The 21,451-nt window shown below is 37.2% G+C and overlaps 2 protein-coding genes across 2 annotated transcripts; one reads left to right on the top strand and one right to left on the bottom strand.

Moving 5' to 3' along the window:
• The first annotated feature begins 7,657 nt into the window (after positions 1-7,657).
• Positions 7,658-8,071, top strand: LOC107777574 (putative lipid-binding protein AIR1). The gene has a single exon (XM_016597628.2). It carries the CDS (start codon positions 7,658-7,660, stop codon positions 8,069-8,071), a length of 414 nt encoding a protein of 137 aa, XP_016453114.1.
• A 1,701-nt stretch (positions 8,072-9,772) lies between these two features.
• LOC107777573 (L-lactate dehydrogenase B-like) lies at positions 9,773-12,616 on the bottom strand. The gene is made up of 2 exons (XM_075230481.1): positions 11,877-12,616; positions 9,773-10,397 (listed from the first exon to the last, which is right to left on the bottom strand). Exons 1-2 carry the CDS (start codon positions 12,483-12,485, stop codon positions 9,954-9,956), a joined length of 1,053 nt encoding a protein of 350 aa, XP_075086582.1. The 5' UTR covers positions 12,486-12,616; the 3' UTR covers positions 9,773-9,953.
• Positions 12,617-21,451: the final 8,835 nt, after the last annotated feature.

Raw genomic sequence — 21,451 nt, 5'->3', positions numbered from 1 at the left:
ACGTCTGGTGGTAGCTGATTGTATATTGGCTAGTTGTGGAGATGGTCAACGGTTGATATTGGCAATGGTGGTATGCAGTGGCGGTGGCAGTCGTGTATTCGTGTGGTACTACAGGACATAGTAGTGATAAGTAGTCACATTCACGAAAATAAAAATTAAGTGAACAATATATTAATGATTTCAAGAATTTTTTATTTTTTTTTTACAAAATAAGAATGAATTCGATGATTCAGAGCAAGGGAGTGTTGAAATAAGAAAGAAAATGAATACACTTAATGTGTTAAGATATGAATGAATCAAATGTTAGTCTCCATTAATTGAAAACAAATGGTCAGACATAAATTAAATAACTCTAAGTATACATAACATACGTAATAGTATATAAAAATTTAAATCCACTATTAAATTACTTTAAAAATTCGAGTGGATTTATGACTCGGAAAAAAGTAAAATGGACGTTTTAACATAAGTTGTTAGTGAAGAGTGTATATAACTAAGTTACATTATAATTAATTAGTAAACAAGATAACAATTCCCAGCTAGATCATGACAACTTATATTCCTTCTTCACATGCTTCCGAGATCTACAAAATATGCTCGTGCCAGCTAAAATTCAGGGCTTACAAGAAATAATTATATCAAACAATTAAAACAATTAAATCCTATAATAATTTGTTTTGGCATATAATACCTTGTTTTCTTTTGTAAGTGGAGCCCTTAGTACATTCTAATTATGCCCGTGACTCACATTTGTTGATCTTGATCAAGTAAAGACATTATTAAAACATGATTTGACCACTAATAACTATTTTGTTTTAGGTCGTTGAAATTGTCAAAAGTCCCACATCGGTGGATGACAATTTTAAATGGGAATTTCACCCTATAAAAGGAGGCCTAATGTTTAGGATTTATGTACACCTCTCATTTGCCTTTTTTATCTTCTTAAGGCATTTGTATCTTCTCTCTTTAGTATTATTTCACTTGTAATTTTGGAGTGGAATAAAATATTGATTGTGTCCGAGGAAGTAGGCAAAATTGGCCGAACCTCGTAAATTCTGGTGTTCTTTTATTGTTGTCTTATTGTCTTGTTTATTATTTAGTAGTTGTCATAATTTTTGGTATAGTAGTTGTGACTCATTCACACTATATACATTTGGCTTCCGCAACAATTGGTATCAGAGCCAAGGTACTGTCTAAGTATGCTCTGTGGTTGCAGCATAGTCTGATCTTCCACATCAGAAAAGATCTATCTTGGTAACTGAGTCAAGGTTCTGTCTGAGTATGCTCTGTGGTTGCAGCTTAGTCTGATCTTCCACACCAGAAAGGAAATAATCTTGATTTGTGTCGTCAGCTACTAAATAATATTTGTGTCAAAATGGCAGACAATAAACAAGAAGAATCTACATCAAGTGTCAATAATACGTCATCGTTGGCATCTTCGCTTATGACAAGAATTGTGTCAAATGCAAAATTTACGGTAGAAATTTTTGACGGGTCAGGACATTTTGGGATGTGGCAAGGCGAGGTTCTAGATGTTCTTTTCCAACAAGGGCTAGATCTTGCCATTGAAGAAAAGAAGCCAGATGTTATTGGAGAAGAAGATTGAAAAATTATCAATCGTGTTGCTTGCGGTACCATTCGATCCTACCTTGCTAGAGAGCAGAAATATCCATACACAAAGGAAACTTCTACAAGTAAATTATGGAAAGCACTGGAGGATAAATTTTTGAAGAAAAATAGTCAAAATAAATTGTACATGAAGAAGAGACTATTTCGCTTCACCTATATTCCTGGTACCACAATGAATGAACATATCACCAGTTTCAATAAGTTGGTTACAGATCTGCAAAATATGGATGCAACTTTTAATGACGGTGACTTGGCCTTGATGTTGTTGGGGTCACTTCCTAATGAGTACGAGCACCTTGAAACTACTCTACTCCATGAAAATGACGAAATTTCTCTCAGAGAAGTTTGTTCGGCTTTGTACAGCTATGAACAAAGAAAGGGAGAAAAATAGAAGGGCGGAGAAGGAGAAGCACTAATTGTGAGGGGTCGTCCTCAAAATCAAATGAGGACTAAGAAGGGAAGATCCAAGTCGAGATCTAGACCCAACAAAGATGAATGTGCCTTTTATCGAGAAAAGGGGCACTGGAAGAAAGACTGTCCGAAGTTGAAGAATAAGGCCAGACATAACAATGGAAAGGCCATTATGGATTCAAATGTAGCTGATTGTGATGATTCAGACTTCTCATTAGTTACAACAGAGTTATCAACATCATCAGACATATGGTTGATGGACTCGGCTTGTAGCTATCATATGTGTCCCAACAAGTACTGGTTCGTGAATTTTCAAGAAGGAGAATATGAAGTCATCCACACAGCGGATAACAGCCCTCTTACCTCATATGGCATTGGTTCAATAAGATTAAGGAGCCATGATGGAATGATCAGAACATTAACAGATATTCAATATGTACCGGGTTTGAAGAAGAATCTCATCTCTGTGGGAGCCCTAGAATCAAAAGGGTTCAAAATCATTGCAGAAAATGGAGTGATGAGAATATGCTCCAGTGTACTAGTGGTAATGAAGGCCAATCGGAAGAACAATAATATGTACCGCTATTGTGGTAGTACAGTTATTGGGACAGCGACAGTGACATCCAGTGATGACAAAGAGGCAGAAGCAACCAGGCTATGGCACATGCGCTTGGGACATGCTGGAGGGAAATCCTTGAAAGCTCTATCTAATCAAGGATTGTTAAAAGGCGTAAAGACTTGCAACTTGGAGTTTTGCAAGCATTGTGTAAAAGAAAAACAGACAAGGGTTAAATTTGGTACAGCGATCCATAATACTAAAGGCATTTTGGATTATGTACACTCTGATGTTTGGGGTTCTTCCAAAACACCTTCATTGGGTGGAAAGCACTATTTTGTAACCTTTGTTGATGATTTTTTCCGAAGAGTATGGGTGTATACAATGAAGAGAAAAGAAGAAGTGTTGGGAACTTTTCTCAAATGGAAGACGATGGTGGAGAATCAAACAGGCAGGAGGATCAAGTGTATTCGCACAGACAATGGAGGTGAATACAAAAATGATCATTTCAATAAGGTCTGTGAAAATGATGGCATCATCCGATACTTCACTGTCAGACATACACCACAATAGAATGGAGTGGCAGAACGTATGAACCGGACTTTACTGGAGAAGGTACGGTGTATGTTGTCCAATGCTGGCTTGGGCAAAGAATTTTGGGCTGAGGCAATTATATATACATGCCACCTCATTAATCGTCTACCATCTGCTGCCATTGATGGCAAGACACCATTTGAAAAATGGTATGGAAAACCTGCTGTAGATTATGACTATTTGCACGCGTTTGGCTCAATTGCATACTATCATGTGAAAGAGACAAAATTGGATCCGAGAGCAAAGAAGGCTATATTTATGGGGATTACTTCTGGAGTCAAAGGATACCGCTTATGGTGTCCAGAGACAAGGAATATTATATTCAGCAGAGATGTTACTTTTGATGAATCTGCCATAACAGATAAGGTGACAGTTGAAGATGTCAAACAAACTGGTGGTGCATCAAAGCAGGTGGAGTTTGTGGAAAAATTTATTTTTCCTACGCAAGAAGCAGAGGAGGAAACAAATGAAGATTACTCTCTGGAAGAAGAGCCAGTAGAGAGGGAGATTCCAACTCAGGAACCTCGACAACAACTTGAATCAATAGCAACCAACAGGCCAAAAAGGACAATAACAAAACCTGTTCGTCTCATAGAGATGGTTGCTTGTGCAACCTCAATTGTAGCTAATGGTGTTCCTACCACTTATAAAGACGCAATCCAAAGTTCAGAAGAAGATAAGTGGAGGATTGTCATGAATGAAGAAATTCAGTCCCTTCATCAGAATCATACATGGAAATTGGCCAATCTCCCGAAGGGAAAGAAAGCAATTGGGTGCAAATGGGTATTTGCAAAGAAAGAAGGATTTCCTAACTAAGAAGATATTCGCTACAAAGAAAGATTGGTGGCCAAAGGATATGCTCAAAAGGAGAGAATTGATTACAATGAAGTATTTTCTCCAGTTGTAAAACATTCCTCCATTAGAATTATGTTGACTTTAGTAGCACAGTTGGATTTGAAACTAGTTCAGATGGATGTAAAAACTGCGTTTTTACATAGAAACTTAGAGGAGAAAATCTACATGACTCAGCCAGAAGGATTCGAAGTTGCTGAAAAAGAAAATATGATATGCAAACTTAAAAAATCATTGTATGGATTGAAACAATCTTCTAGACAATGGTACAAGCGATTTGACAAGTTTATGTTGCGGCAAGGGTACAAGAGAAGCAAATACGATCATTATGTGTATTTGCGCAAACTTAATGATGGTTCCTTTGTATATCTTCTCCTATATGTTGATGATATGTTGATAACTTCCAAGAATTCGGAAGAAATTGATAAGTTGAAGATTCAACTGAAGGAGGAGTTCGAGATGAAGGATCTGGGTGAGGCAAAAAAAATTCTTGGCATGGAGATAATAAGAGATAGACGTTCAAAGAAACTCGGTTTTATCTCAGAAAGAATATTTGAAGAGAGTACTACAGCGTTTTGGCATAGATAAGAAGACTAAGCCAATTAGTACGCCACTTGCTCCCCATTTTAAGCTAAGTACTACTATGTATGCATATATATACGATGTATGTAATGGTTTGTACGAGACCTGCTGTTGGTAGCTTGATGTATGTAATGGTTTGTACGAGACCTGACATTTCACAAGTCGTTAGAGTTATTAGCAGATATATGCATAACCCAAGAAAGGAGCATTGGCAAGCTGTGAAATGGATTCTATGGTATATTCATAGTACTGTAGATGTTGGGTTAGTTTTTGAGCAGGAAGGCAATTGGTCTGTAGTTGGATATTGTGACTCAGATTTTGCGGGTGATCTGGACAAACGAAGGTCAACTACTGGTTATGTGTTTACTTTTGCAAAGGCACCAGTTAGTTGGAAGTCTACTTTGCAGTCAACAGTTGCTTTGTCTATAACAGAGGCAGAGTACATGGCTATTACAGAGGCTATGAAGGAGGTAATTTGGCTTCAGGGGTTGCTAAAGGAGCTTGGTATTGAACAAAACAATATTATAATTTTTTGTGATAGTCAAAGTGTTATTCAATTAGCGAAGAACCAAGTTTATCATGCAAGGACGAAGCACATTGATGTTCGGTATTATTTCGTACGAGAAATCATAGAAGAAGGTGGAGTCACGGTGAAGAAAATTCATACTACGGAGAACCCTGCTGATATGCTGACAAAAGTGGTGACTGCGGTCAAGTTTCAACATTGTTTGGATTTGATCAACATTGTTGAACACTAAAGATTGAAGATGAAGACACAACTAAAATTTATTATTGAGATAAAATTGAAGATGTGAAATTTTGCCAAGGTGGAGATTTGTTGAAATTGTCAAAAGTCCCACATCGGTGGATGACAATTTTGAATGGGAATTTCACCCTATAAAAGGAGGCCTAATGTTTAGGATTTATGTACACCTCTCATTTGTCTTTTTTATCTTCTTAAGGCATTTGTATCTTCTCTCTTTAGTATTATTTCACTTGTAATTTTAGAGTAGAATAAAATATTGATTGTGTCCGAGGAAGTAGGCAAAATTGGTCGAACCTCGTAAATTCTGGTGTTCTTTTATTGTTGTCTTATTGTCTTGTTTATTATTTAGTGGTTGTCATAATTTTTGGTATAGTAATTGTGACTCATTCACACTATATATATTTGGCTTTCGCAACATAGGTAAATGATGACATCCTATTAAGATTTAAGACGAGCAATAATTTATCCAAAGAATAACAAAAGAAATTGACGAAGCCCGTGTTATTTTATGCAATAATGCACTCTCATCTAGGCTAAAGTTAAAAAACGATGAAAATTAACACTTCTCCGACAAACTATCGGTTCTAATCAGGTTATTTATAACATAATTTCAGGTAAATCTTGTATATGAATGAATTTGTAAGTTGATAAAAATGGTACTAACTAACCTACAATTACACATATGTTAAATTACATAGATAATATAAAAAAATCTTACATCGCCAACGCATATATATTAAATCAAAATAATGCTAATTTGCTATAACTAGTGGTGGATTTAGGGGGCGGAAGGGGCGAACCTCCTTCGTCGGAAAATTACATTGTACATAGAAGGCAAAATTCGGTTTGTACCTTTATATTTTATATTTTGACTCATCTTGACATAACCCAAAAGTATAGCTCAGTGGTCAAGAAGTAGGGGTGGGCATAATACCATCTGAACCGAAAAAACCGGCCGAACCGAAAATTTCGGTTTATTCGATTTCGGTTTTTCGATTTATTCGGTCGGTTTGCGGTTTATAGTTTTAAAAAGTTCGATTCGGTGGTCGTTTTAATGGTTCGGTTTTCGGTTAAATCGAAAAGACGAATTTTCTACTTGATTTTCACATTCCTTGTTTTCACTACTCACTTCACTTGATCCATAGCTTAAAGCTGATTTGCTAGAAAATACTGATGAAGTGTTAAATCTTAAACAATTTGGTAAGAGGAAAAGGAAAGAAGATGAGGGGTTTCAATTATCTAAGCATAGTTCTTCGTAGCCTTCTTCTTACTCTAAGCTTCTGCTTCTCTCTTCTGTCAGGTAATTTTTGCTTAATTTCATTTCAATTTCTTAAAAAAAATATTTTATGAATTTTTATTGTGCTTACTGATTTATTACTTGCTTCATTGGTCAAAAAAATAAACCTTTGGTAGTGACGGAAACGAGCATAACAACAGCGGATTTCATCACCAATAGCATTAGCTTTAGCTCTCTCTTCCATATCAAACTGTACTATCATCAACACTACAACATAAACTTTGATACAACACCATAAACAGAAAAATATATATTTCGTATTTTATGTATATTTTTTTAGAGATATATATACGTATATAAATTAGTTGAAGACAGTAGAAGCACTTGCATCGATTGCAAAAAGTAATATATTTTTGTTGTTTCGTACTATTTTTGCCATGGCTTGAAACCGAAAACCGAACCGATTAAACTGAACCGAACATGAATAAACCGAACCGAACCGAAGTTATTATGGTTCGGTTTTGATTATTAAAATCACAAATCGAAAATCGAATTAACCGAACCGAAATTCTACAAAAACCGAACCGAACCGACCGATGTACACCCCTATCAAGAAGGTTCAAAATCTTTGTAAGGTTGTTAATTCAATTTCTAGCCTTCTTTACTGACTATATATATATATATATATATATATATATATATATATATATATATATATATATATATATATATATATATATATATATATATCATGACTTGGCAAGGAACATGACAATTTACAAGACGCCATATTATTCAAATGCATCCAAAAGATTTTAGAAATCTTTGCTTGTGTTGCCAGCTAATTTAAATCTCTTGGGCAAGCAGAAATAATTCAACATGTTTTTTTTTTTTTTTTAATTATGTCTCTTCACAGTCATCTTCTTTTTGCATGCTATAAAAATCCACCCCTTACAATTCCATTTCCATCAACCAAAACCTTCTCTTCTCAACTATAGTAATTAAGAGAAGTATTAAACTTTGAGAGAAAATGGCTTCAAAAAGAACTACTTCTCTTGCCCTTTTTCTTCTTGTCAACCTTCTATTTTTCTCTCTTGTTAGTGCATGTGGCACTTGTCCTAGTCCAAAACCAAAACCAAAACCAAAACCAAAGCCTAAGCCAACCCGTAGCCCTAATTATAAAGGCAAGTGTCCTAAAAACACCCTAAAATTAGGTGTTTGTGCTAATGTTCTTGGAAATTTACTTGGCCTTAAAATTGGTAATATTCCAAAGAAACCTTGTTGTACTCTCATAAAAGGACTTGCTGATGTTGAAGCTGCCCTTTGCCTTTGCACTGCAATTAAAGCAAATGTTCTTGGGATTAATCTCAATGTCCCTCTTTCACTAAGTCTTTTACTTAATGTCTGTGGGAAAAAGGTTCCATCTGGCTTTATTTGCCCTTGAAAAATTCAATATTTTGCTTTCACTTTTTCTTATTTTTTGAGGGATATATTGTAGTTTGTGTTAGCTTTTAGTTTCCATTGTTTATGCTATGGTTGTGTAATTTGATGGATGTAGTTTGAAATTCTAAGTTTTCTATACGATTTGTATTAAATTATATCACATATCCTTAGAACCATACACACTTCTCACTATTCTCATTCTCATAGTCGAGAATACACGTATTTCTATTTTTCTATACGATTTGTACCAAATTATATCACATATCCTTAGAACCATACACAAATTTAACTCTATCCAATTCTTCGGGTAAAAAAGTTTGTTATTGTATTTGTACACGAAGTGGTGTATGTGACATTTGATTTTGAGCTTCCTGTATTTAGTTTTCATGTAATGGAAAGTCTATTTATCATTTGTTCTTTTTTTTCTTTTTATTTCTCCTATGTGAAGAGCTAAGAGCGAGAATTTTCATGTTGTATGAAGTATATTTTATTAGGATTCATTATAAATTGACTAGGTTTATACAATTTTGTAACTCTCCTGTCTTCTCTGAGCTTGAGATCGACAATGTGAACAAGCTCACATAGACGAAGTTAAAAGGACTTGGTGATAATAATATTGAAAATTGTTATATACGTTTAGATAGGGTATAATTCTTTTTTTCTCCTTAATCCACTAACATATTTCATAACTAGACTCAAGTTATTCACATATATAAAATAACGATGGTTTATACGGAAACTAGAGCTTCCTTTCAAAAAATATATTATTTTTTGAATATATATATATATATATATATATATATATATATATATATATATATATATATATATATATATATATATATATATATTATATATACAAAAATTATACAAATTTTATACACTTTTTCAGCTACCAAATGTAAATAGTTTCTGGCGCGGGCTAAAAGTTATTCACATATATAAAATAACGATGGTTTATACGGAAACTAGAGCTTCCTTTCATTTATATTCTTTTCTTGACATTGATAGGTGCTAATATATTCATCATTTAGGAAGAAAATAAAAGGATGGATTGCTTATGAGAGAGGCGGATTCAGTACTTGAAACCAGTAGTTAAGAGGATTCATACAATTTTCATATATACAAAAATATTTTGTTTTTATGCTATTTGCACGATATAATTTTTTTGATAGGGGAATTCAATTAAAACCCTTTCAGGGACCATATAACTCTGCCCATGGCCACATTAAGCAAGCAATAGTCTAAAACAAGTTGGGGTCGACTATACGAATTATTACTTTTTTCTTTAAGCTCAACTTATATCATCGTCATACCAAGCTCGGATAAAGGAGGAGGGTTGCGGTACTCTGGTAGCCTACGAAAAACTTATCAATTCATGATGAATCCTCATAATACAGATTTTAATGTCAATACCAAAGATAATAAGTAGGTAGCCAACATGTTGTGTGGTAACCTGGGGCGGATTTAGAGGGGCGGAAGTGGGGTTCACCTGAACCCCTTCGCCAGAAAATTATGGTTTGTACCTCTATATATTATATTTTAAATCTCCTTCCCTCACCTCAAAAGCATAACTCAGTGATTAAGGGGGGGTCAAAACCTTTGTAAGCTTGCTGGAATAATTCTCATTGGCCACAATCTATTTTAATTTTTTAACTTTTTCTATTTATATGTAGTATGAAACTCTATTTATAGAAGAGTATGTATCAAAGTTCACTGTTAAGATATATTTCAAAGTCAGAACCACACATAAGTAGGCAGCCAACATGTACTACTATATCACGAAGTATTTCCCACAATTTTCCTTCTCAGAAAAGATTTTGCAAGAAAGCAAAATTCAATTACTGGATGGTAAAAAACAACAGTAAGTTGTGGTAACAAAGTCAAATTCCCAACTGGTTTTGCACATCTAAAATGGTCTTAGCAGAGTTCCTAAGTTGCTGAATTTCCTCATCAGTAAGATGCACATTTGTCACACCCAAAACTCCACTTCTACCAAGCTGTGCAGGCAAACTCAAGAAAACATCACCGCCGTCAATACCATAGAATCCCTTCGCGAGTACTGAGACAGGGTGAATCCTTCTCTGGTCTCGGATAATTGATCGAGCCAAGTTAGCTACAGAGTACCCGATCGCCCACGACGTGTAACCTTTCAGACTAATCACTTCATATGCACTCTCCACAACTTGTTTATGGATCTTTTCTAGTGTCTCCTTTTCAAAAGCAATTTGTTGCCTCTCCAGAAAGCTAAGTACAGGAACACCTCCAACGCTAATGCTCGACCAAAGTGCCACGGAGCTGTCACCATGCTCCCCAACAATGTATGCCTAGTATAGACATCAAAGATTCCATTCAAATCAAACAGAGGATTGCAGCTGTTAGATAGTGCATAACTTTCAACAGTGGTGGAGCCAGAATTTTCATTAAAGGGTGTCAAAATATATAAAAGTAAACATACGAGAAAATCAAGAGTCAACACATAATATATATGCATATAATTTTTTTTACCTACCTAGACAGTGTATTTGACACCCCTTCCTATAAGGTGGCTCCGCCACTGGCTTTCAAGGTTTACTCCATGTTGAATTCAACCGCAAAATGGGGTTCAGTATCAATGTATAGCCTTAATTTGGCTCCAAGTCCAAACCTAGTGATAAGCTGTACTACAACAACAACTACAACAACAACAACTGCACTTCAACTACAAACTAGTTGGGATCGACTATATAATTCCGGGGGCACTGCAGAAGTTGCAACTTGCATTCTTATGGCAAGTTTACTACCACAAAAAGAATCTTTTGGTTTTTACAACATTTGTGTTTCACTGAGGAAGCATATTTAATACGTTCGACCATAATATACCAGCTATATGGAGCTATAAAGATTACAAGAACCATAAAAATTAACCCTTTTTACTATAGTTTACGGAAATGAGAGGGAATTCATTAATATATTGCATACTTTTTAAAAAATAATTATTTATATAATAACATAATAAACAATAAGCATTCTACACGGTGTAAGTCACGCAAAAGCAGAGCCAGTGGTCGTATCTATGTTAAGGGGTATGGGTGATCAGGTTGAACATCCTTTTCTCTTTAAATTATGTATAATAATATTATATGTGTGCACTCATGCTTAAAGACTCCTATGGTACAATAATTATTGGGCGCACCTCTACAGGTGAAATTGACAGCTCAAATCCCTATTCTGAACGGTCTTATTTTTGGCACGGAGTAACGATCGATATATATATATATATATATATATATATATATATATATATATATATATATATATATATATATAAGTGGACGGCGTGCCACACGATCCCATAATATCATATATAAGTGGACGGCGTGGATTTATGAAAAGAGACTAAAGTTAAATATGTCAAATTAAATTCTAGATCTACTAGTGCACCCATCATCTTGAAATCCGGATCAACGCTATTAGGTTCGGCCGCTGGCAAAATGATGGGTGATTGGTAGACTTTAAGCTTACTACATGAGAAGGAAAGAACAAAATTAATGACAGAATTCCCATGATATAATATTTTGCATAGTGGGGCGGCGCAACCAAATAATAATGACAAATTACATCCTAATTTGTCCACTGAACATAAATAATACTTCTGGGAGTGACTAAATTCAGAGTACAATGATCAAAGTATCTCCTTTTGTAATTTGAATTAAAACATAAATATTGTATAAAGGGCAAACTTTATAACTAAATGATTAGAAAAAAATTGGAAAATTCATAATCAAAGAAATTTGAAGAAAAGGAATAGAAAATAATGAACTGACCTGCACATCCTGGGCATTAACATCAAGATGATCAGCAATCAAAAACCGAAACCTAGACGAATCCAAATTAGTACCCGACCCGATAACCCGGTTCGCCGGAAACCCGGATAACTTCCACGCGACATAAGTCAAAACATCCACCGGATTCGACACAATCAACAGTATACACTCCGGCGAGTACTTCACCAACTCCGGAACAATACCTTTATACATAGTCAAATTCCTCTGCAGCAAATTCAGTCTGCTTTCACCCGGGTTCTGTCGGGCACCCGCAGTGACAATACAAAGATCCGACCCGGACGTAACAGAATAGTCGACAGAAGCGACTATTTTAGTTCGGGGAAGGAACGCGGCGGCATGCTGGAGATCCAGCATCTCGCCGCGTAACTTATCAGGTTTCGCGTCGACGAGAGCTAGTTCGTCGACGAGATCCTGAGTCAAGATGGTTTGAGCAATGGCCATCCCCACATTGCCAACGCCAATCACGGAGATTTTCGTGTGGCGTTTTGTGGGCGATGGTGGATGAGTGTTGGAAATGGATTTGAAGAAAACTTGGCTTAGATCTAAACCTCCTGGGCCAAGTGATGATGATGATGTACTGTTATGCATTGTTGATCAAGAAAAATTGTTTGATTTTGAATCTTTAGAAATGGAGGTTTTTGGTAAAGAAAGTAAATGTTTACTCCTATATAAAAGCATGGGAGAGATTGATGAGTCACTGACTAGGTAAAGGGAATAAAGTAAAGGAAAGTTGGCACTTTGCAATATGGCATTGTGGATTTTTCAACGGTCCATAATTTGGTGAAGGCTTTTTTTTTTTGGTTTTCTTTTTTTGTTTAATTATTTGATGTTCGAAATTTATTAGCTCAATTAATCTGGATCTAAGTTAACAAAAATTGGTGAAATTGATTTCTTTGAGACCCTACTTTCAAAGGTTGGGTTCTCTGTGGGGTCGATCCCTCGCCTTATTTTTTGGTAGAGCGATTGAATGAGAGGGGCAACAAAAATAGACCACCAAGTTTAACATAGATATATAATATTGACCGGGCAAGTTGATGCGCCGAGAATGAATAAGGTGGATTTTTCAGTGAATGGGTGAATATTTAAAGGGAATAAAGTATGGCAGTATGGTATTGTTGGATTTTAGAACGGTCCATGGTCTCGGAAGAGTGAGGAAGACTTTTTCTGGTTGAATTTTGAGAAATGAGTATTGAGGTTGAAGTTAGAAACTTACTCCATATTTATATTTAAAGCCCGTATGGCCATGAAAACTTTTTCACTGTTTTCGAAATTTTTTCATTTTTTGTCATAAAATTTTTAATTTTCACTTGAATATGAATTTTGGAATTTTTTCGAAAATTTAAAAAACTTGAAAAAGTTGTTTTCAAAATTTTTACTGGATCACTCACAAAAATTCAAAAACAACCCAAAATTATAGTCATGTCCAAACACAACTCTAATTTTCAAATACCATTTTCCAAAAAAAAGTAAAAAAAAATTTCAAGTGAAAATGATATTTGAAAATTAGAGTTGTGTTTGGACATGAATATAATTTTTGGTTGTTTTTGAAGTTTTGTGAGTGATCTGAGTGAAAATTTTGAAAAACAACTTTTTGGAGTTTTTCAAATTTTCAAAAAATTCCAGAATGTATCTTCAAGTGAAAATTGAAAAATTTATGACCAAACGCTGATTTCGAAAAAAAATGAATATTTTTTGAAAAAGGTAAAAAATTTCTTATATCCAAACGGGCTCTAAATAATTTTTTTCTCATTTGTATTAAGCCTCGGCTGATAAACTTATCGATACCTATGCTGGTGGAGGCAGAAGCGAACATATGTGTAGTGTAACCTTGAGGGTTCATCGGATTCCGTAAACTTAGGCAGAAATCTTATATATGTATAAGTGTATACTTTGAAAATGGTTAATTTTAATTTAAATCACTTGGCACGTTAAACACTATAAAGCTTTAAAGGGGCACTAGTAGAGCAGAGCACGGATGTCTCCGTCAGAGGCTAGAATTTGAATTCTTTGGGTTTAACTTTTAAGTTTTTTTAACATTAAATACATTATATTTTTAACGTTATGGGTTCATATCTACTATTTTTGCATTCTTAACTAATTTTTACTCTGCGTCTAAAGTTATGAGTTCAATTGAATCTGTTATTATCACACTACATATGCCCCTGGCCTCCGTTGCGTTAAAATCTCTTGGGTCCGCCTCTGGATGAAGGTAACGGATGTTCGATGAAATAATGGGTGAAAATTATTTTTCCTCCCGAAGTTTGGCTTAAAAATCAACCTCCCCCTAACTTTCAACATTAGGTATCTTCCCCTTTTACATCAATATCCGGCCATTGACCGTCAGCTTTGAAATACTTAACCAGACTCTATATGGGCAAATCGTAATTCGCTTCTTATTTATTTAGTGGGGTGCTCTAATTAATTATATACATTTGTTATCTATAGAATTATCGGCTATTTGTGATACTTCAGGTTTATTGGTCTTTTTTTTCTTTTCTTTTTTCTATTACTCCATTTCAGTCTTTTTTATAAAAGCTAACAAAATAGTTGAAACTTTGTTACAATAATCTTCATTATTATTATTATTATTATTATTATTATTATTATTATTATTATTCTGGTCTTATAAACAGGGAAGGATGTAGAGTTTGATCGCCGGGTTCATTTCAGTCCAGTATTTTTGATGCATAACATAAATTTATATATAAAAATTTATTAAAATCGCAACAAACAGTAGGTCTTAACCCATAACTTTAAAAATATAATGGGTTCCATGTTAAAAACCTTAAAAACTGAACCCATAGAATCTCAATCCTAGATTCGCCTCTGCTTATACAACATCTAAAGAAATAAGTAATAAAATAACCAATATAGCAAAGTGTATCATGTAACATGGCCGATCTTTTAACAAAGACAACACAACTTTTAAGCTGAATATTATTGTGCATCTAGATTGTGCAAACATAACACCTAAACAGTTCAGCATTGGCAAATGGACAGCATAAAATCTATTCAAGCTGGAAAAAAAAAATTAAAACTTGAGATCTGACAACTGATCATAAATTTCAGTACTAAAATATTGAGTCAAAAGAATATTAATACAATGAAGAATTCAACTAAAGTCACAGAGACCATCAACTAGAAGTTAACAGTTCCAGCCCATGCTTCTAATACATATTAAAAATGATATATGTTTCTCACCTATTAATTACAATTAGATGATGCAATTTACCAGAAATTCAAAATAGAGCAACTTAAGAAGGATTAATCTAGGATGTACGTTCAAATAAGACTCCTAGGTTCAAATTTTAGGTCATCCTTTAGATACAATACAACACCATTCAACATGCATGTGATTTTGTGATATGGGAAGCCACGTCACTTCTTTAGAATCTAGGATAATGTAGTTTCACAAGTTTAATTTTAGGTCCAACCTTTAAAAACAGGAAAGTTTACCAAATTTTATAGAATAACTCAAGGACACAAAAATAGAGAATAAATCTGGAAATCGATTGCTGTTACACCCTATATTTTCGTATGTAAAAATGCGTCGTAAGCAAACTAATGTAGGACAAAAAAATGAGATAATATTTAAAAGTATATAAAGTAAGTTAATCATGTTACCTCTGAGGTTACAAATATTGAAGATCATGAACAACAAGTACAAAGAGGGTTGGACAGTTCAGAAGCTAAAGCAATTAAATAAAACAATGTTTCATCGAAAGTCGACAAGTTGGGAATGTTATAACATGTACCTTTGGGGTGAGACTAGGGTGATTAACACGATAAAGAGATTATGTTATGATTTATATTAGTCGTATTACATCCGTGTGTTATGTTTTTAAGTCAAGCGAGTTGTGGAACAAAAGTCGATGAAAGTCATCACAAGTTACATTCATAAGTTTTACTGAAACTTTGGGTCAAATGTAACTGCAATTTTCTCCCAATATACTTAGAGTTATGGTGTGTTCCACACATCAAATTAAAGATCTATGAGTCTATTTTCCAACGCATTAAACCATTTGTCAATACGACATCGGAGTAGAGAGATATGTGCATTTTTGCGATACTGCGCAAGCTGCTAGGTGACAAGTAGGTGTGTCACCTACTTGCTTAAATGAAAGCCCAAAAATGGGCCATTTCGGGTCGTCCAAAGAGGCCTTTTAAGGGCCTATTTTTTTCATATATTAGACTTAAAATAGAGCATAATAACCAGACATAAGCTCTGCAAAGAATCCTCCCAAAAATTTTCCATAAACCCTAATTGATTTTCTCTCCCTTTCAAGTTCCAATTGGAGGTAAAACTTAGAGTTTGAAGAACCAAGATAGGAGCTGAGTTATCCAACAAATAAGGTGAGTTTACTGCTCTCTTTCATCCATTTTTTCTTCTGTAAATTCATGGTAAGTCGTTCTATACTTGTAAGAACTCACGGGATGGTGATCGGAAGCCGTGAGTTCGAGTTATTCACTTGTAGCGGACTGTTTTGTGGACTATTTTGTGTTGCTGTTGGGCTGCGTGTTTTATTACTATTTTGTGGAGTTTTGGAGGAGGAAGGGGGTTTATAAACACCATATAAATGTAGGGTGGTTGGCTGGTCGTTCGTCATAACATTTTCGGGTCGTTTGACACTACTACGGTGGTCGTTTTGTGTACGAAGAGATTGGGGTGTGTTGGGCTGTTTTGTAGTATTTGATGGTGTATATAGGGCTGGAAAATGATGTATATATGTTGTTATTGTTCTGTCCTTGTATTGTTGGTGTTATCTTGAAGTTGGAGGAAGGGCATATTATAGGGGAGATGCTGCCCGTTTTAATACAAAATAGGTTTGTTGTTCGTTGTGCGATAGTTGTACCTTTCGTAACTTAACGATAGTATTATTATCATTCTTGTAGGTTAAGGTGCGAAGAGGTGAGTTCAACTTGGTGATTGAAAAGATTGTGATAAGGTATGTTAAGGCTAAGCCTTCCTTCATTTTGGCATGATCTCGTAGCTACATGTGTTAGTAATGAGACAAAAAGAGAAGTTCATATTCATGAATTTATTCACACTATTCTAGTCTCATAAGTTACAATATTATTCCTTATCGAGACTCTATATTCAATTTTAGTATTGTCTTCTTTCAGTCAAGAGAGCAGCAAGCCTATATATACAGTATTACAGTATTTTCATTACCATCGAGCTATAATCGATGGGCAGGCCCCTATTGGGCAACCTCTGATCAGATGAAAAGTTATATACCGAGCCTACTGTGGCCGAGCGCCTATGAGCGAGCCCAGCATGGTCGAGATACATAGCCTAGTATGGCCGAGCGCCTATGAGCGAGCCTACTATGGCAGAGCAGTTATATATACCGAGCCTTATAAGGCCGTACAATTATTTTACTTACTATATTGAAGGAGTTGAGTCAGTATCAGCAGGTAAGTATATCTCCAGATCATCTTTGACTCCCAGTTAATTTCAGTTATCATATTATCAGTTCAGTTTCAGATTTCAGTTATTTTATTGCCTTACATACTCGGTACATTATTTCGTACTGACGTCCCTTTTTTGGGGCGCTGCATTTCATGCGTGCAGGTTCAGACAGACAGACGGGTAGACCTCCTCAGTAGGTGTTTCCCGAGTTCCGCCTGATCGGTAAGCTCCACGTCTTTCGGAGTTGCCAGGACTAGAGTTTTGTGTACATCTTATGTATATATGTATATATGTTATGGGTAGGTCGGGGCCCTGTTCCGATCACAGTACATCTATCAGTAGAGGCTTGTAGGCATATCCTGTTGGTTAGTGCAGTATGTTGGGTTTGTATAAATTGGTGGTTTGTCAGCTGTAGTAGCTATGACGGCCTTGTCGGCCTAGCTTTATATTGATATTTAGTTAGTGCTAGTTTCCATTCAGTTTTATATTTTGCTTCGCAAATTGTCTTGCAAGGTGGCCCCATGGCCAAAGTATGACATTATGTGTTCAGAGTCCCTTAGTCGCAATTTGGTACGCCAGGTTAGGTGAGGCACGGGGTGCTTGTCTCGCTCCTAGGTTCGGGGCGTGACAAACTTGGTATCAGAGCAGTTCTGTCCTAGGGAGTCTACAAGCCGTGTCTAGTAGGGTCTTGTTTATAGATGTGTTGTGCACCACATTATATAAGCAAGGAACTACAGGGCATTTAGGAGTTGGTTACACTTCTTTGAAATCTAAATCGTGCTATAGAACTGAGTTATAGGAAATTTGAATTAAACTTATGTGTTGGTGTTTGCATGCACAGATGACGGTGACTAGGAAGACTACGGCTAGCCAGAGGAGAGATACAGTAGTAGGTGAGGGGACCAACAGGGTACCCCCAGTAGATGGGGCCCAGTCTGAGGCTCAAGGGGAGACCCCTACTCAGCCATTACCGGCTCCTCCACCAACTACGGAGATTCCTAAGGAAACCGCACATCCAGTTCCCCCTCCACTTCCATCAGATCAGGACTTAAGGAGTGCGGTGCATTTGTTGACACAGTTGGTAGCTACCCAGCAACATGCTAGGGCATCAGCTAGTGCAGGAACTTCTGAGGGGTCTGGGAGTTCAAGGGTCCGAGAGTTTATTGCTTTGAGTCCCCCAGAGTTCACGGGGACAGATCAGAGGGAGGACCCGCAGGATTTCATAGATCAGCTTCACAGGATCTTTCGTGTTATGCATGCCACGGAGAAAGAGGCAGTTGAGCTAGCAGCTTTTCGACTCCGAGATATAGCCATCCTTTGGTATGAGGGATGGGAGAGGTCCAGGGGACGTGATACACCTCCAGCTATTTGGGAGAATTTTTCAGATGCTTTCCTTGACCAGTACTTACCGCGGGAGATCCGACAGGCTCGACTCGATCAGTTTCTAGCCCTCAAGCAGGGTAATATGAGTGTTCGAGAGTATAGTCTCCGTTTTGACTCATTGGCCAGATATGCACCATCCATAGTTTCTACTATGCGGGACAGGATTCACAGGTTTATAGCAGGGTTAGCCCCAGAGTTAACCGAGGCATGTGCCACCGCTGCATTGCAGGATAGTATGGATATCTCCCGGATTCAGGCATTCGCTCAGAATATAGAAAGGGGTAGGCGTCGGCAGCAGGGTACAGAGAGGGCTGAGCAAGGGCAACATAAGAGGATGAGATTTCCCAGGTCTCAGGAGCAATCTCAGGGTAGTTATAGGACCCAGTACTTCGGACGGCCACCTAGGCCTCCGCCACCTCAGTACAGGGTTACGGGTATGACCGCTATACTCAGTCAGGACCAGGTGAGAGCTCACGGGCGTTGGGTTTGCAGCGACAACGAGGTTCTGCGCAGACATGGTCATTTCCTCCGCGGTGTGACATCTGTGGTAGAGGACACTTGGGTCAATGCCGAGCAGGTTCTGATGCTTGTTATACATGTGGGCGTCCGGGGCATATGATGCGAGATTGCCCAAATAGAGATTCTGGGGGAATGGCACAACCAGCGAGTTCAGCAACAGGATCGTCTATGTCCGTGCATCCTTCAAGGCGTGAGTCTCAGTCTTCGGCTGGTAGAGGTCGAGGCAGAGGTAGAGGTTCCAGTTCAAGTGGTAATCAGAACCGTATCTATGCTTTAGCGGGTCGACAGGACCAGGAGTCTTCACCAGACGTTGTGACAGGTATATTAACCATTTGCTCTCACGATGCTTATGCTTTGATAGACCCAGGATCTACTTTATCGTATATTACCCCATTTGTCGCGAGGAAGTTTGTTATAGTGCCTGAAATACTAAGTGATCCTTTTGCGGTATCTACACCGGTCGGAGAATCGATTATTGCTAGACGGGTTTACCGAGGTTGTACGGTGACAATTTGTAGTCGTCAGACCTCAGCTGACCTAGTTGAGCTAGAGATGATGGATTTTGATGCTATCATGGGCATGGATTGGTTGGCAGCTTGCTATGCCACAGTTGATTGCCGAGCAAAGGCAGCCAAATTTCATTTTCCGGGTGAGCCAGTCCTTGAATGGGTAGGTAATACACCAACACCCAGAGGTAGGTTTATTTCCTATCTGAAGGCGAGGAAAATGATCGCAAAAGGGTGCATTTATCATATTGTGCGAGTTAGAGATGCAGATGCTGAGATACCTACACTTCAGTCTATTCCCATAGTCAAAGAGTATGCAGATGTGTTTCCAGATGAGCTTCCAGGTATTCCTCCAGAGCGAGAGATTGATTTTAGCATCGATTTGCTTCCAGGAACTCAACCAATATCCGTCCCTCCGTATAGAATGGCACCTGCCGAATTGAAGGAGTTGAAGGAGCAGTTAAAAGATTTGCTGGAGAAAGGTTACATTAGGCCCAGTACCTCACCTTGGGGTGCACGGTACTATTTGTGCGGAAGAAAGACGGCTCGCTGAGGATGTGTATCGATTATAGGCAGTTGAACAAGGTAACTATTAAGAATAAGTATCCACTTCCAAGGATCGATGACTTGTTTGATCAGTTGCAGGGAGCTAGATGCTTTTCCAAAATTGATTTGAGGTCGGGGTACCACCAGGTCAGAGTTCGGGAAAAAGATATTCCGAAGACAGCCTTCAGGACCCGATATGGCCACTTCGAGTTCCTTATCATGTCCTTCGGGTTGACTAATGCACCCGCTGTATTTATGGACTTGATGAATAGCCTATTCCGGCCATTTTTAGATCTGTTCGTGATAGTATTTATTGATGATATTCTGGTTTATTCCCGTTCAGAGGATGAGCATGCGGACCACCTGCGAGCGGTACTCCAAACCCTCCGTGATCGTAAGTTGTATGCTAAGTTTTCTAAATGTGAGTTCTGGTTGAAGTCTGTAGCATTCTTGGGGCATATTGTATCAGATGAAGGGATAAAGGTGGACACTCAGAAGATTGAGGCCGTGAAATCTTGGCCTAGACCTACCACTCCGACAGAGGTTCGTAGCTTTCTAGGCTTAGCAGGATACTATCGGAGGTTCATAGAGGGTTTTTCTTCCCTTTCGGCACCATTGACGAAGTTGACACAGAAAGAAACTAAGTTTCAATGGACAGAGGCTTGTGAGCGGAGTTTCCAAGAGCTTAAGAACAAGTTGACCTCAGCTCCAGTTCTAACACTTCCAGAGGGTCTAGAGGGTTATGCCGTGTATTGTGATGCATCAGGTGTCGGGTTAGGATGTGTCCTGATGCAACATGGGAAGGTAATTGCATATGCTTCAAGGCAGTTGAGGAAGCACGAGAGGAATTATCCGACCCACGACCTCGAGTTAGCTGCGGTTGTCCATGCACTTAAGATATGGCGGCATTATTTATATGGTGTTCATGTTGATATATTTACTGATCATAAAAGCCTACAATATATTTTCAAGCAGAAAGAGTTGAATTTGCGACAGAGGCGATGGCTTGAGTTATTGAAAGATTACGATGTTAACATTCTCTACCATCCAGGGAAAGCTAATGTTGTAGCAGATGCCTTAAGTCGCCGATCTATGGGTAGCTTAGCACATGTAGAGCCCGAGAAAAGACAATTAGCTAGAGATATTCATCAATTGGCTTCGTTGGGGGTTCAGTTAGTAGATTCTGA

The sequence above is a fragment of the Nicotiana tabacum genome, chromosome 15 (assembly GCF_000715075.1).
Source record: "Nicotiana tabacum cultivar K326 chromosome 15, ASM71507v2, whole genome shotgun sequence".
Classification (NCBI taxonomy): domain Eukaryota; kingdom Viridiplantae; phylum Streptophyta; class Magnoliopsida; order Solanales; family Solanaceae; genus Nicotiana; species Nicotiana tabacum.
Note: the sequence above shows the minus strand (reverse complement) of the source record. Positions and strands in the feature narration are given on the sequence as shown.

Coding starts and splice junctions, on each gene's coding strand:
- LOC107777574 (XM_016597628.2), top strand. CDS start 7,658: ATGGCTTCAAAAAGAACTACTTCTCTTGCCCTTTTTCTTCTTGTCAAC.
- LOC107777573 (XM_075230481.1), bottom strand. CDS start 12,485: ATGCATAACAGTACATCATCATCATCACTTGGCCCAGGAGGTTTAGAT. Junction 10,398..11,876: donor TTAATGCCCAGGATGTGCAG/GTCAGTTCATTA, acceptor TGTCTATACTAG/GCATACATTGTTGGGGAGCA.